At 41.7% G+C, this 15536-nt stretch overlaps 1 protein-coding gene across 8 annotated transcripts; it reads right to left on the bottom strand.

Moving 5' to 3' along the window:
• Positions 1 to 8971: 8971 nt before the first annotated feature.
• LOC127778265 (BTB/POZ domain-containing protein At3g50780-like) lies at positions 8972 to 13262 on the bottom strand. 8 transcript variants are annotated; one of them, XM_052304842.1, is made up of 3 exons: positions 13093 to 13262; positions 11493 to 12147; positions 8972 to 10316 (listed from the first exon to the last, which is right to left on the bottom strand). In XM_052304842.1, the coding sequence occupies exons 2-3, from the start codon at positions 12126 to 12128 to the stop codon at positions 9369 to 9371; spliced, it is 1584 nt and encodes a 527-aa protein (XP_052160802.1). In that variant the 5' UTR covers positions 12129 to 12147; positions 13093 to 13262; the 3' UTR covers positions 8972 to 9368. The 8 variants fall into 8 exon arrangements, with proteins under 8 accessions (XP_052160802.1, XP_052160804.1, XP_052160798.1 ...); XM_052304844.1 differs by having other exon boundaries at positions 11493 to 12153; XM_052304838.1 differs by having other exon boundaries at positions 11493 to 12238.
• Between the last annotated feature and the right edge of the window lie 2274 nt (positions 13263 to 15536).

A 15536-nucleotide genomic window follows, 5' to 3' on the forward strand; every position in this document is an offset into this window, starting at 1 on the left:
TTCCACTTGTCTGACTGTATAGTAGTAGTACTAGATTCAGTAATAATCTCAATCAATTTACAACCAAACATATAACCCAAGTGTTTATGTCCTGCGAAATCTCAGCATATCTAATTTTTCAACAAATATATAACCCAAGGACCATAATATACAATTTCTGGAGAAGGGAGTGGGAATATTTATAATATAATAGTATATATTAGAATTCAGATCGACAGAATGGAACAACAATTCGAGTTATCATTCATGTTACCGGTTTATGTCCATTAGCATCACCAGTGTCCTTTAACTGTTCTAATGATTATAAGATGATGCGAAAGAAATATTTATTTGCCAGCCAACCACAAGAAGATAACAAGATCGACAGACAGGAAAACAGCCGGACATATGCCCTCAGACAGACGAGGCTTGGAATCTGTAGAATTATAAATTTACATCGTCAAATCACACATGGATCTTGTTCAGATCTGAGGTTTGATACCTAAACTGAAGGGCTATACCTAATTCTGTTTCATAAACTTGGGGTCAGATGCTAAACAATCCTTAATTCTTCAGGTGACTCTTAATTAAAGAAAAATATCTTGAGGTGAAGGACCAAAAAGGAAAATATTTACTGATCTGAAAATATAGCCAAAGAAGTAATACAACTTTAAATGGATCAGCTCAGATTTAACCAATCTATGTCCAAACTCCAAAAACTGAAAATATTTGTTTACTATAAGCAAAAGAAGATTCCTCTGTGGTTCTCTGCACACTATGTTTGATAAGCTTGATCTTATCTAAGTGCAACTGCGTTCAAGTGTGCAAATTTTTAGTCTTCCCAAGGTCTCCTTCTAGGTTTTTGCACCATTTTTCTTCTTGTTTACTTCGAAGTCAAATGACGGGCGAATCCAATGTCTTCTATCAAAGTCCACACTAATGCCATACAACCAAGTTGCTAGCTAATAGTAACGTAATTACCATCCCAAATGAAAGCCCTTCTTAAGTATCTTCTATAGAACACATGAAAAGGGGATGGCTTTGGCTGATAGCTTTTCTCCACATTGCAGTTGCAGTGGCAGTGGCAGTTGTTGTGGATGAGTTTGGTTATTTTATTTGTTTCAATTACACTGAAGACGCGTATACACACGTCACTACAAATACACAACTGCGAATGCGTCTCCCCAATACTCGCTCAAAGAGTTGGAAACCAGCGGCAAATCCTCACTGAAGTTCTATTAGGAGTTTAGCACTCCATTTGGAACACGGAAATTTACGCCGAAATTACAAATAGGGAGTTATACTCCATTTTAACGATTTTAACCCGTGTAAAAAAACATAATTTAACACAGTAACCACAAACTGACCATGTCTTAGTTACCATGAGTCATGACAACAATATTCCATTAATCGGAAATACTTCCAATACTAATGGTAGCAAAACAATTAAACGACATTGGTCTTAGGGCAAGTACAAATGTAGAGACCGGTATGGTCTCTAGGTTAATTAGAGGCTATCACGCTACAATAGTTAAGACAATACGGTCTCTAACCATTAATGTACCAAAATACTTTCTTACTAGTCGTCTTTCCTTTATTAGACTCAATGCAACAAAAAAATTTCCTAATAAATACTAAGAGTCGACCCTATGCCGTTGTCATGCGTAACAAACATCTTTCTCTTTCCTTTTTTCTCTCTCTTCTACGTCACCAAATATGCTTGCATGACAATAAAGAGAGACCGCTAATAAAGACCATTATACATGCTCTTATGCTTAGCAAGAACTTTTGGTCTCTCAATCCGTACAATTAGCAGCATGCTTCAAGGGCCTCGAAATAACCACTGTAATTAACCCTACAATTAGGAAGCCTAAGTGAATCTTAACTAGTACTATTAGCATTAGCATATATAGGTCTCACCGAGAATCGTGCACCCTACAGTGTGCATGCATGCACGTAAAAGCAGAAAAGGCCAATGATACGTGCGCCCAAACTTTTTTCTTGTGCACACACTGTCTCACAGAGACACATGAGAAAAAAAAAACACCAAGAGGAGAAAAAAAATCAAAATGAATGGCCCATGCAACAAAAGCCAAAAGGGATCAAGAGGCTTAAAGGGAGAAAGTGAAAAAAGAAGAGTTTCAATACATATACCCACAAGGCAGACAGAAAAGAAAATTTTGTAAAAAAGGCAAAAAGAAGGAACAATGTGAGGGAAAAAGGCCCAATTTTTTCAATCATCTTTTCACCAAAAGATGAGACATGCTTCAATATTAGCGGGCGAGGGTTGCATGGTGAGATTTAAAAACTTCAAGTGTCAGGACAGTAGTACATGACCTTAATTTGCTCTTCGGCTTATTAGCTGTATACAAAATTTGAATTTTAAATCTTATTTTTAGAGCTAATTTTGATGTTTTTATCTTAGTTTATTTTTCAATATTGACTATTAAGTCACATAAAAACACATGACAACATATCCTATGCACACATGCCCTCACGTGTACACACGTGCACACCAACTAACAAATGTCACCAAAAAATCTAGAAAAAATCATACACATACTTTCAATTGTATTACACCTAGGGTTAAAATCTTAACGTCAAATTCATTATATTTTAGCCGTAAAAAAAAACAAAAAATCTGACAGTTTTAAAGGTTGCAATTTTATCAGAATTTTATCTTTTTTTGTTATTCTCTATGTAGAATGAATTTGAAGATGCGACTTTGCATGTAGATGTAATACTATTGAAAGTACATGTATGAGTTTTCCTAGAATTTTTTGTGATAATTTTTAGTTGGTGTACACGGTGTGTACACGCGAGGACCTGTGTGCATAGGATACGCTCCCAAAACACATATATGAATATTTATCCATAAATTATTTTTTGTCGCTAATAAGCTTTACGGCTTATAATCAGTTATTATGCCAAACGATGTCACTCACCAAATGTGCATCATTTAAGCATGAGAAAGTTGATTTGTTAAAGCATAATGTGAAACTATTAGGAGATCTTTTTTTTAAAATAGAAAAATACTAATGGATAGTAGAAGAAAGCATAATGTGAAATTATTGGGAGCTCTTCTTTTTTTAAAAAAAAATGTATTAATGGATAGTGAAAGCTAATTCTGAATTTTAACAATGGATAGCATAGCAACGGCCAATAGATAGTGGTGTGTGAGTGTTTTATGTCATGACTAATCCCTGTTTTGTTGGTTCTTAATCTGCGGCCGGCACAGGTGAGGTCGGTGGCTCACGGATGTGAAATTTGTCGTCAGTTTTGTTGCAAGTTACAGAGTTACAGCGTGGTCGGTGAGATAATTGCCAAAAGAGTGAGGCGTGTTGCTGCAGGTATGCACGTACCAGTGCATCACTAATTGCTACTCTCCTTTTGCTGAATAATTACTACAAAGTTCTTGTATCAGAAAGCAACAATTTCTAAGGAAATACAGTTATTTATAACATAAAGTCCACCGAGTGGAACAACGGTTATGTATATTCTCATCAACCATAGACAGAAGTTTGTGTTATCTCTTATCTTTAGGCTAGTGTTATAAGTAGTTTTTTTTTAATACGCAAAAGGATTGCACACTTTTGTATCAAGAGAAATAAAATGTACACAAAAGGCAAAACAAAGAAAAGAAGGGGGGTTTGGGAAGAAAAGAAGGGAAAAGGAGGAAAACAAGGACTTAAGCATATTCTCGCGATTACAATGGGACGACCAAACGACCTAGCACATTACAATGGGACGACCAAACGACCTAGCACGTTAAGAAGGAGGCGTTGGCGATAGGGGATGGGCAAGATGCCAAAGGGCGGCCTCTTGCACTATGCCTACGACCACCTTGGACCAGGGTCGAGAACAGTTGTTGAACACGCGGTTGTTCCGTTCCTTCCAAATGGACCACGCGCCAAGGGTCACGATAGTGTCGAATCCACGACGATGCACCCTCCGAACTTTGAGTCGGCAGGAGCAGTGCCACTCGTGGAAGGAAACATCGCCAGAGGGAAAGCATTGTGGGAGCCCGAGGCTCGAGAGGACGATCCACTACAACTGGAGGGACTTGGGGCACCCAATTAGAATGTGATCAATTGTCTCATCCTGCTGGTCACAAAAGACACAACAGGTAAGGTGCGGCAAGCCACGCTTCTCCAAGCGGTCAGCCGTCCAGCAACGGCGATGAGCGACCAACCACAGGAAGTAGTGACATCGAGGAGGGGCGAGAGAGTGCCAGATAGGTAGATGCTGGAATAGAATCCTTCCTGAGAAGAGGGCAAGGTAGGCCGAGCGGGTGGAATACGACCCCGAGTTTTCCCACCTCCAAATGAAGGAATCAGGCTGGCCCTCCAAGAGAATTGTTGACCACACCATCGACCAAACTGTGAAATCATTGTCATGATTAATATTTGTGATGAATAATTGGCTATGCAGATGATTTAATCAATGAATCAGTTTGAGAGTTTATATGAATGTTGGTGTGATTGCGTGTGACTAATGTGGGTCAGGTTGTGATATTTGTGCCCAGAAACGGTTGTTTTGTCTGATTGTTTGCAGGTGACTTGAGGTCACTCTTGGTCAATGGTGATGACCGGGACTATGCTCAGGAAGGAGCAGAGGTCTAGTGCGGTCGGGATATCATGTGAGAAGGTGACTAGAGTCAGGATTCTTGAAGGTCAACTTCGGTCAATGGTGGGGATCGGGACTAAACTCAGGGAGGAGTTGAGGTCCAGACGGTCAAGGATACCGGGTGACGAAGTTGGATACGAGATGGCATACGGTGGATGGACATCGTGTGGGAGAGATCTTCGCAACGGGCTTCACGAGTTGTGCGTGCAAGCGTCGGTGTTCGCGAAGGAAATTGAGTGATAATATTTGGAGTATTTGGTTGCTACAGTACTCGTGGTACTGTAGCGTGGTGCATATGCATGCCGTTGCATGCATGTGTGTGTGTTGCCTGTACGGTGCTGTACATGTGCAGCTTGCTGCTTGCTGGTTGGCTCGGCCTGGGAGGACAAGCCGCAGGAGCGAGTTAGCTGGGACGAGCGTAGGAGACCGAGTCCGGCTCGGTTGACGGCGCTGAGATTTGCTATACGGCTGGGATTCTATGTGGATTGGATTCCGGTTTTGGTGAGTTTGGAAATTAAGGTTTGAGTCCTATTGTGAATAAGAGTCCTACGTCTACTCTGAGTAGGAGGGTTTTTCATGTATAAATATAGAGGGGAGCGTGAGGCTTCCCGGTATCGCTTTTCGGTATCGCTTTAGAGAGCAATTGAGTTGCTAGTTTAGCTAGGGTTTCGAGTTTAGTCGAGATTTCTGTAAGGAGTGCTGTTGTTGCACTTTGTAAACACAGAGAGAAGCAATAAAATTGTCATCTACTTTAAGAGTTCTTCGATTTGTGTTTCTTCGGGTTCGGCAGTCTAACCGGCGACATACCGGCGGTCAGACCGGCGGCAGGCGGTGGTCAGACCGACGGAGGAGAGACGGTCAGACCGGCGGCGGCTACAGGAGCTGGCGATTGATCTCGGTGGTTCGACCGGTGTTACTACCTCGGTCAGACCGACTGAAAGTGTCAATTAGGCCTAGAGGGGGGGTGAATAGGCTAATTCAAAAATCAACTAAAAAGCGGAAGTAGTAATTATCGGATATTTCCGAAATTTTCGGATATATCCGAAAATTTTCGGAGTCAGCACAAACAGCAAAGTAAATCCTAGATCTAGTTGCCTACAACAAGAATATGCTAGCACAAACAGCAACTAGACCTATAGCGGCTCAAACAAGCAAAGCTAGTGGAGAGGGAGGAAGTAAAGTCACCAAAGATGAAGCTCACGAGATTGTTCCCGAAGTTCGAATCCTTGAGGGGATTCTACTCTCCGTTGAGGAGCTCACTAAGAGTCGGGTCTTAGCTAACCCTTTCCTCAAGAGGTTGCACTAAGCACTCCTCCTTCCACTAAGGGTATCTCTTCCCTTTCGGAGGTGAGATCCGACCTTCACAAACTTCTCCCGGCCAACCACAAGTAGATCGGTGGCTCGGGAGCGACACCTAGCCGCCTAGGAGTCCTCAACCTCCAAGAGTAACAAATGAAACAAAGAACTCCCGGAGATGATGCAAGTGCTCACAAATCTTCACGAAGTCAACAACAAGAACTCACACAAACTTGAATCCACAACTCTCACACTCACACCAAATCCAAATCGAACACGGGTGAGAGGGGAAACAAGAAAGCAAGGCTCAAAAGTGCTAGAGAGAGAGAGCAAGCCAAGGGCACAAATGATTGGAATGGAACCAGCAGCCCTCACAAGTGAGGGGAGGGGGCTATTTATAGCCACAGCCCAGATTCTGCCCGTTATGCACAATAATTGAGATTTTCGGATATTCCGAAAGATTTTCGGACATGTCCGAAAATTCCAGCCCAGCACCAACAGCAAAGTCAACGAAGGATTTTTCGGACATTCCGAAAACTTTTCGGACAAGTCCGAAAATTTCCAGTACCAACAACATCGTTCTAGATGTTTTCGGAAAAGTCCGAAAATAACTTTCGGACAAGTACGAAAATATACATAAGCGAAAATGACTCTACTGAAGAATTTCGGAAAATCCGAAAATTAGTTTCGGACAAGTCCGAAAATATACAGAACCACTTTTGCCTTCACAGTCTTTTTCGGAAAGTCCGAAAATCACTTTCGGACATATCCGAAAATTTCCAGAAGCGAAAAACTGGTTCTGTGTGTTTTCGGAAAGTCCGAAAATGAGTTTCGGAAAACTCCGAAAAAATCCAGAACACACCAAACTGAGGAGAAACACTTTTTTTTTTAAAAAAAAGATTTTGAGCACTTTGATCACTCCTCGTATGTAAATGCATCATCCCTCTTAATAGTGCGGCTTTCCTATTAACTCAAGAAAAACGAAAACGTACAAAATGCCATTTGCTCATTTGCCGCATCACATCACATCAATGTATTCGGCGGGATATGCATTACGCTAACTCATTGAGGACATAACAACCTTCACATTTGCTTAAATAAAAATGTTAGTCCTCTCTAATCGCATTGTAATTAATCACCAAAATCATTAGGGGCCTAGATGCACTTTCACCGACGATATCCAGGCGGTCAGACCGGTGCATCTACTTCGGTCAGACCGCGATCCATCGATTTCGAGGGTAACTTTTATTTCCGCTAAAAGTTTTTGGTTTTTGGGTATACCAACCATTCACCCCCCTCTGGTTGGCTTAGTTCTTGTGATTCGATCCTACACAAACCTGCAGGTATTGCAGGATTGCCTAAACACCCAAGGAGCCACGAAGGTCGCGGATCCATCGGTTGTTGGCCAACGCATCAGTGATCGAGAGTTTCTGGCGGACACGCACCGGGATGTAACTGTAGAGATCCGGTGCCCAAGAGTGAAGACTCGAACCCTGCAGCCATCTGTCCTCCCAGAAGAGAATCGATTTGCCATCACCGAGCACGCAAGTCATGGAAGCAACCGCAAACTCGCGCTCTTTCCTGGAACACGGGACTTGCAGCCCCTGCCAGGACAAGGACTGGGAGGCACGCTGAGCCCATAGCCACCTGGCACGAAGTGCAATCCCCATGAGCTTCAGGTTGTGGATGCATAGTCCCCCATATTCCAATGGTGCGCAGACACGAGACCAAGCTAGCCTACAGTGGTCGCCCAATGCATTTGCACGACCACACCAAAGGAAACCGCGCCGGATCTTGTCGATAGCCTTCAGCACCCATTTCGGGGGGGCGATTGCAATGAGCAGATAGATCGGGATCGCACTCAGCACAGCTTTGACGAGCGCCAGGCGCCCAGCTGGCTGCAACCAATCAGATCTCCAAAGCAGCAGTCGCTGAGCAATTTTATCGACCAGAGGCTGAAGGTCCTCGCGGCGCAGCTTGCTGATGGAAAGAGGCAACCCCAAATATTTGCACCGGAACTCCTCAACCGGGCAAGGGAGAGAGTCACCGAGCACTACGACCTCTTCCTCCGAGCAGCTAATCGGGATTGCGGAACACTTGGCGTAGTTGGTGCGAAGACCAGAGGCCTCACCAAAGAGAGTCAGGATCCCTTGTGCTGTAGCGAGCTCCCCTTCAACCCGACGGAGGAATGCGACCACATCATCAGCATACAAGGAGATCCGGTGGGGGATACCTAGGGTTATAAGTAGTTTTCTTGTTGTTAATCAAGTAGGAGTAGTTAATTTTGTCATTCACCTACATATATAATAATTGGATATAGTTTCTTTGAAGTAAAGGTTGGGATAAATTTCATTATCTGAAATAACATCACAGTCCTCCATGATCACATAGTAGCACTATCTTAACACTGTTCTGAACATGCATGCTAATGCAGCTGAAAGGATGACATGTTTCTGCAAACACAGTTCTAAGCATGCAAGCATATACTGCAGTTCAAAGGTGACATTGCCCTCTTGGCACTTGCTGATTGTACATTTGGTGGCTGACGTGGATGGATGCAGTCACTGATGACGAACAAGGAGACCTGTCAGACTTGCCCTGATGGCAATTTTAACACAATGTCAGAGTGACAGTAGTAAAGAGGGAACAGAGGGATCTCCGGGTGGTTAATGCTGAAGATCAAGCATTCATTCATTCATTTTTGGCTCACCAACCTTCAGGATTCAGTGAAGTGAATGCTCGCATGCATGAGCTTGAATGGCACGCGTATCTGGCAACCTGATCAAATTGCACAGGAGATTCAGAGAAGCCGATGCAGAAGCAGAGTGCCAATGGCCACAGTCAAAATGTATTCAGGCAATAACTGTACAGTGTAGACACAGATGTGATTGCAAATTGATGGGAGAAAAATTGGACAGTAGCTAGCCTATTCTCTGAGACATTGCAATAGTTCAGTTTTCAGGCTGACAGAGTAGTGAGTGCACAAGTTTATTTTGCCTGATTTTGCTATTCATGGCCAAAATGCGTAGCAGACAAACTGGTTGTACTCAACAAGAACATCAAGCAACTTAAGACATAATAATTCACATGCAAGATAGTAGTAGTATTGCTCACAATTAGTAGATCATACAGCAGGATTGATTCCTGTAACAAGAAATCAGAGAGCTGTCACATTTCAATGCATTACAACACATGAAAGATAGTAGTATTGCTCACAATTAGTAAATCATACAGGATTTATTCCTGTAACAAAGGAATCAGAGAGCTGTCACATTTCAAGGCATTACAACACAAGAACAATCAGCAATTCAGCACACACACCCTCAGTTCAGTTAAAAGAGCACCTGCACTACTACTAATCCTAAACATTTTTCTTCTTCCCTTACCGATGTTCTCCTAACTAACAACACCACCAAGTTCTTACACATATTGTGTAACGTGTAAGCAACATCACTCTCCATTTTTCATCAGCTTCGTCGCGATTGCGACGAAGAACTCGCTTGCTGATCAGTGTAAGGCCTGACAAAGGTCCTCCTCCACCACACCTCGAATGCTCTCTGAAGATTTGGGCAGCTATCTCCAACCTTGAGAAATCTTCCAAGCCAGGTGAGCAGAATGCTCTGCTGATCCTCCAATGGCAGCGTCAGGATGGTCTGCCCTATCCCTTCCTCGACGACCTTCCGATCAAACCACCTGCAGCCATGCTGCAACCAGTTGTAATCATCCATCAGAGGCTGGAGCCACACATCAAGGAGGAGCTGCCTCGTCTCCTTAGACGGTAACGCCTCGCCTTTCCCTACCGCGACGAAGAGCCTTGCAGTGACACAGCTGATGAGATGCCGGTGCATCACTGGTATCCTGCAATGCAGCTTGGCCAGCTCTCCCTGGCTTGCCCAAATTGATGTCAGCTCATCAGCTGCATTTCTGTCAGCTAAGATCTCAGCTAACCAGAGGAGGTTATCAGCCTCTAGAGTGATCTGTCTAAAGATCACCTCTTTACTGTCTGAAGATTGCTCAGAAAATTCAGGTTTAGAAGCTTGGCGAAACAAGTTCGATAGTGATTCCAAGCAATTCCGGCAAGAACTGTAGAATGTCACTACACAGGAATCCGATGAACCGTTGGTCCAGATGTTATTCTCCTTCAAAAGCTTCAGGACCAAAGATTTCATCTCGCGCCGCCCTCTGTCATCGCTGCTTTTCAGCACCAACTCAATGATATGTGCAAGGGTGTCACTAGGTGGATTTGTTAGGTCAGATGCTACTCTTTTCAGGAGGGGGCTAACTCCATAATTCTCACAGTGAAGTTGCCGTATCGATGATACCACATTTTCTTCCTCATCACCAACCCAAGGCACTGCTTCCAAATAATTTAAGCATGACATGATGCATGTTGGGAAACCTAGTGATTCTGCAACCTGTACAGGAAAAACCCACATAAATGACACACTACAAGCAGAGGAAGTAGTGTTTGCTCTGAAAAAATCCAATCAGTTAATCCTTAACAAAAGTGACCATGTATTTAGAGACAGACAGGGTACAAAAGACCATGGTCAAATTTGGTGAACATGTTTTCCTCCGATTTCTATTTGTCCCACAAGATAATGAATGACAGCCTACCTAAATTGGCACTATCCAACTATCAACTGATCACTGAGCTAGATGATATTTCAAAGTTGTCAAATATTCAGTCCTTCTCAGATTCTATGGGTTATGTGATGATACCACAGTATTACTATTGTTGCTCAGAAAGATAAGATGCACTCAATTCAACAATATGAAATGGACCTCGAGATATAATCAGGTGCACCTTGTAGAGATACTTTGTTGCAAAAATCAGTTCGAGTATAATGAGTTAATAAGGAACGACAGCCTACCTAAATTGGCACTGATCAACTATCAAGTGCAGTCCTTGTCAGATTCTATGGGTTATGAAATGGTACAGTATTATCATTGAGAAGATAAGATGCACTCAATTCAACAACATGAAATGGACATCGAAATATAATCAGTTGTACCTTATAGAGGTACTTTTGTGCAACAATGTCAGTTCGAGTATAATGAGTTCAGAAACACGAGTTACTACTTTCAGTTAACACAAGGGATGCTATTTCTGTAGTTTGGAACCATACAAAAATACTTAGGAATAAAAGCGTATATAAGACCAGAGCAAATACTACCTTTTCTAGCTGATGCATATCTTTGTATCAATGTGCAATGTTCCAAAAGGTTACTAAAATAAGTTGTGAAATGTTCATATAAAAATGCCACAGATTAAGCTAACTTAGTGACATAACTAGGTTCTTGGTGAGAAGAACAACAATGCATAATGGTAAGGCATTTAAATTAAGGAAGGCGATTCCAGATTCATTCTTGGTTGTCAACTGATTTCTTATGATCAACACAATCCTAAATGTAAATGAGCACACATTTTAAATAGTTTAGTTGGGTGAGCAATTGATAGTACACCAGTTTAAATTATCAACTATCTTGATCTAGCTGTAAATGCTAACAATATTTGCACATGTTTAACCTGGATATCAATAATATGAAATTGGTAACTAAAGAAAGTATCAGAGCCTCAAAGGAGAAACCTTCAAGATTCGAAGAACCCGCGCAACAGCTTGCTTGATCAGTCTCTGTTTAACATCCTTGCAATACATCAACCCAACAGTCTCAACAAAAATCTCCACATCCTCGCAATCCGATACCTCAATGCATGACACTGGAGATTGCCTAGAGAGCTTATCAGCAAAGAAAGTACTATTTTCAGCAAGGATGTTCTTGTGAACAATCATTTTTACAGCAACCCCTTCCCTGCCATAAAGCATAACCTTCAAATCACTTGTGTGAAGCTGACCGAATCCGACCGATATCTTGTGTTGCTTATTATGTCTCTTGTCTGGCACTGGTGATACCTTTGGTTGATCAGGGACAGCATCATCTGCTGGAGGCAGTACCTGCTCATCTGAATTGGTTCTAGACCTAGTAGGAGTAGAGTGTGTTCTTTTCTCCAAAGAAATAGTTGGAGTCCTCTGAACTGAGGATGCCTTGGACACAGATGGGGATGCTCCTCCCTTTGGTCTGGCATGCTGATTTTGGTTCTTCATCGACTTCTGGAGGACGGCCTGCGACGGGCAGCACCAGAATCCTTCAGGTGTGACAGCAATGGGGACATTTCTGATCTTTGCTGGCTGACCATCAAGCCTTCCAAACCTGAATTCTTCCATGCTTGTCTTCAGAAGAAGCCTGTATCTTCAGAGAAGATTGATTCAGAAAGTTTTTTTAACAGAACTATGTGATCTTCTTTTGACCTTATGATTGGCACTATTGCACACCCCTGAACAAATACATACAATAATTAACTGAAGAGTCAAAATTCACCTGAATAACTGAAATAGGGGATGCAGTCAAAAAGATCTCCAGTAAGCAAACAACAGAACATGGCATGATTCATTGCACTTGCAGGCTTTCTTTTCTTGATTCCTTTTTCATGTTTTTTTTTCCTTACCTAATAGAACATAGCTAATTTTCTCCCATTCACATTTTCCCCAATGAAATAGAGCCGGAATTTAAACTTTACCCAGTACATTAACTCTCATTTCATTCCTAGTATTAGGTACATATTCATCACATATAAAAAAATGAACTACCTTTGGAATCAGAATGAAGGAATAGCCAAATTTGCAACTTTCAACCACTAAAATAAGACTCTCCAACCCATTCAAACCACAAAATCTGAAGCAAAGCATCATGAAGAACGGAGGGGCAAACAAGCACATGAACCAAGAAGAACTACTCTTCCACACTCCTAAAAATTCACATTAAAATTCACACCAAACCCCTCATCTTTTGCCATCCTAAGACAAAACTGACCAAAAAAATAGCAACAGAAAATCCCACATTCTCACAAATCACAATCCCTCCAACTTAAGAACTAGCAGAACACTGTGCAGGGCAACAAACTGCAAGAAACAAAATACTAGAACAGGGTGTACCTCACATTACAACCTTGCTCATGCTGCACCAAACAATCAATCAAGATTCAAGAAGAAGGGCAGCCTCACAATCACACACACCATTCTTCTCCCCAGAGCTGGTGGCAAAGAGGAGAAGCAAGCAAGCAAGCAAGAAGCCAAGAAGGGCAAAGCAAAGAGCACCACAAAGGCAGGCAGAGAAGCTAGCTCCTTTTACCTCTGGACCAATGAGTAGTGTCCTCGCTTTACCCCTCTACCACACCACACCAGCAATCATGGCATTGCAAATGGCATGCCTCGCATGGCATCCTCCTCCTCCTATTCCCTCAAAACCCCTCTCTTTCTTGAACTTGAAACCTTTTTCTTGATTCTTGAAGCTTTTCTTGCTTGTTCTTCAACCCCCACCCCACCCTACCCCCTTCTTGTTCCTTGGCCCCGTCGCAATGCGAATGAATCAATCAATCAGTGAATGCGATGTGAGAGCTTTTTGACAGCACTACTCGCCATGTTGCAGCTGCAGACTTGCAGAGCTGAAATGAATCTGGCTGCGACTGTAGCGAGCAGCAGCTGCTGCAGCCTGCAATAGTACTGCACTGGATGCACTGATGAAGCGTCGCTTTGGGCGTTTTGCTCTTTTGATTCGGATGAAATGAGAGCAAGATGCGTCGTCGTCGAGCTCGCAGCCTCGCACTCACACTACCTCTAGTAGTAGTACTCCTGTATCTAGTCTTCGTTTGTTTTGTTATTAGTCTACCTTTAATACTTTAAACGTGTGTCCGTATACTTAAAAAAAACTTTACACCCTGAGTAAGATTCTTCTGTAACCGGGAAAAAGTTTAGCTGAACTTACCGAACCTTTTTACCTGCTACCACAGCTTTTATTTACCTCTACCCTGCGGAGTTTTGACTCTGGTCTGCGTGCAGGAGTTGCTCGAATCTTGGACTCTCGGTTGGTTGGATGTACGTAGCCATGTTAGATTCAGGTGTAAACTTTGTACTCATGCGAAAATGAAGCATTTCTTTTTCTGAAATTTCCGTGAACTTCATACATTCCAAATAAAGCCTTTAGACAATCCAAACGTACGAAATTGGTAACTGTTACTCATTTCGATCCAAAACATATACCCCTCCGTCCAAAAAAAGACCGATCCTACCAACGATTCTGGACACACATATGTCCAAGTTCGTAGTTAGGAATTCGTTTTTTTGACAAAGTAGTAAGCATTTGTAGCTATATCAATAACCCTAGCTCAGTCCTGGTAAATTGTAAAAAAAATGCTTATATTTTAGAATAGAGGATGTACAGTAATATTATATCGTTTTAATCAGTTAAATTCTTGTGACCCAAACAATGAAAAATGCTAAAAAAACAATTGACTGTTTGAGACGACTTTGACAAAGAAACACGTACTACTAGACTACCTAGTGCAGAAACATTTCTTTCTTGATATTGGTGTGTAATTGATGAGTAAAGGTTGGACCTAGTTCTCAAAAAAAAAAAAGGTTGGACCTTTTCGATGTAAAGTTCGAAATGGAAGAGAGAATGTTGGGACATTTGCATCATTGATCGATGCTGAAGAGCATGGGAGCGTATCCTATGCACACAGGCCCTCGCGTGTACACATCGTGTACACCAACTAAAAATTATCACAAAAAAATCTAGGAAAATTCATACATGTACTTTCAATAGTATTACATCTACGTGCAAAGTCGCATCTTCAAATTCATTCTACATAGAGAATAACAAAAAAAGATAAAATTCTGACAAAATTGTAACCTTAAAACAGTCAGATTTTTTGTTTTTTTTGTTACGGCTAAAATATAATGAATTTGACGTTAAGATTTTAACCCTAGGTGTAATACAATTGAAAGTATGTGTATGATTTTTTCTAAATTTTTTAGTGACATTTTTTAGTTGGTGTGCACGTGTGTACACGTGAGGGCCTGTGTGCATAGGATATGTTTCCGAAGAGCATTATGTTTTTGGAAGCTATGGGCGAACCATATATATATCCCAGTGATTAACAACTACCAAAACGTTATGGAGAAGAGGGCGCAGGATAGTACGCATGTTCTTCACACACGATGCGTTTGTAGTTGTAGTCACTCGTTTGCCGTTTTCTGCAGCATTTGCACGCCTGATTGCTTGAGATTGGTGATGATGCTTGTGTTGTGTGCCGCTAGATTTCAAGGCTTTTATTTTTCCTCCTCTAGGTTCTTTGGCACTTGGTAGTGCTCCATGATTGGAGCAACTACTCAAAGATTGCATCTTTCAAGGTGGAGTAGTTTGATTTGAAATTAGAAAACTTGAACCAATTATCATACGCTAAAACCGAGGTGAGATCTAGTGATTGTTCGCTATGCTCGGTTTCTTTGGGGCTATTCATTATTGAGAAAACAATTTGTTACAAGATTGATTTGATCCAACCAACATTCTTTTTCTAGTTCCACTAAAAAAACATTTTTTTTCCCTAGTGATTGCATGACCAAGGGCCCAAACTTAAAGAAGACTTATTTTGTTTTTTTGAAAGAAGAATTATTTTGTTTTTTTGAAACAACCTCTTGTGGGATAGCCCCCCACACATATGATAGTGTAAGACTCAATATGGGAAACAAAAATATCCATCTAGAATTTTACATTTTCAATAATGAAAGAGTGCA

This window comes from Oryza glaberrima, chromosome 7 (assembly GCF_000147395.1).
Source record: "Oryza glaberrima chromosome 7, OglaRS2, whole genome shotgun sequence".
NCBI lineage: Eukaryota > Viridiplantae > Streptophyta > Magnoliopsida > Poales > Poaceae > Oryza > Oryza glaberrima.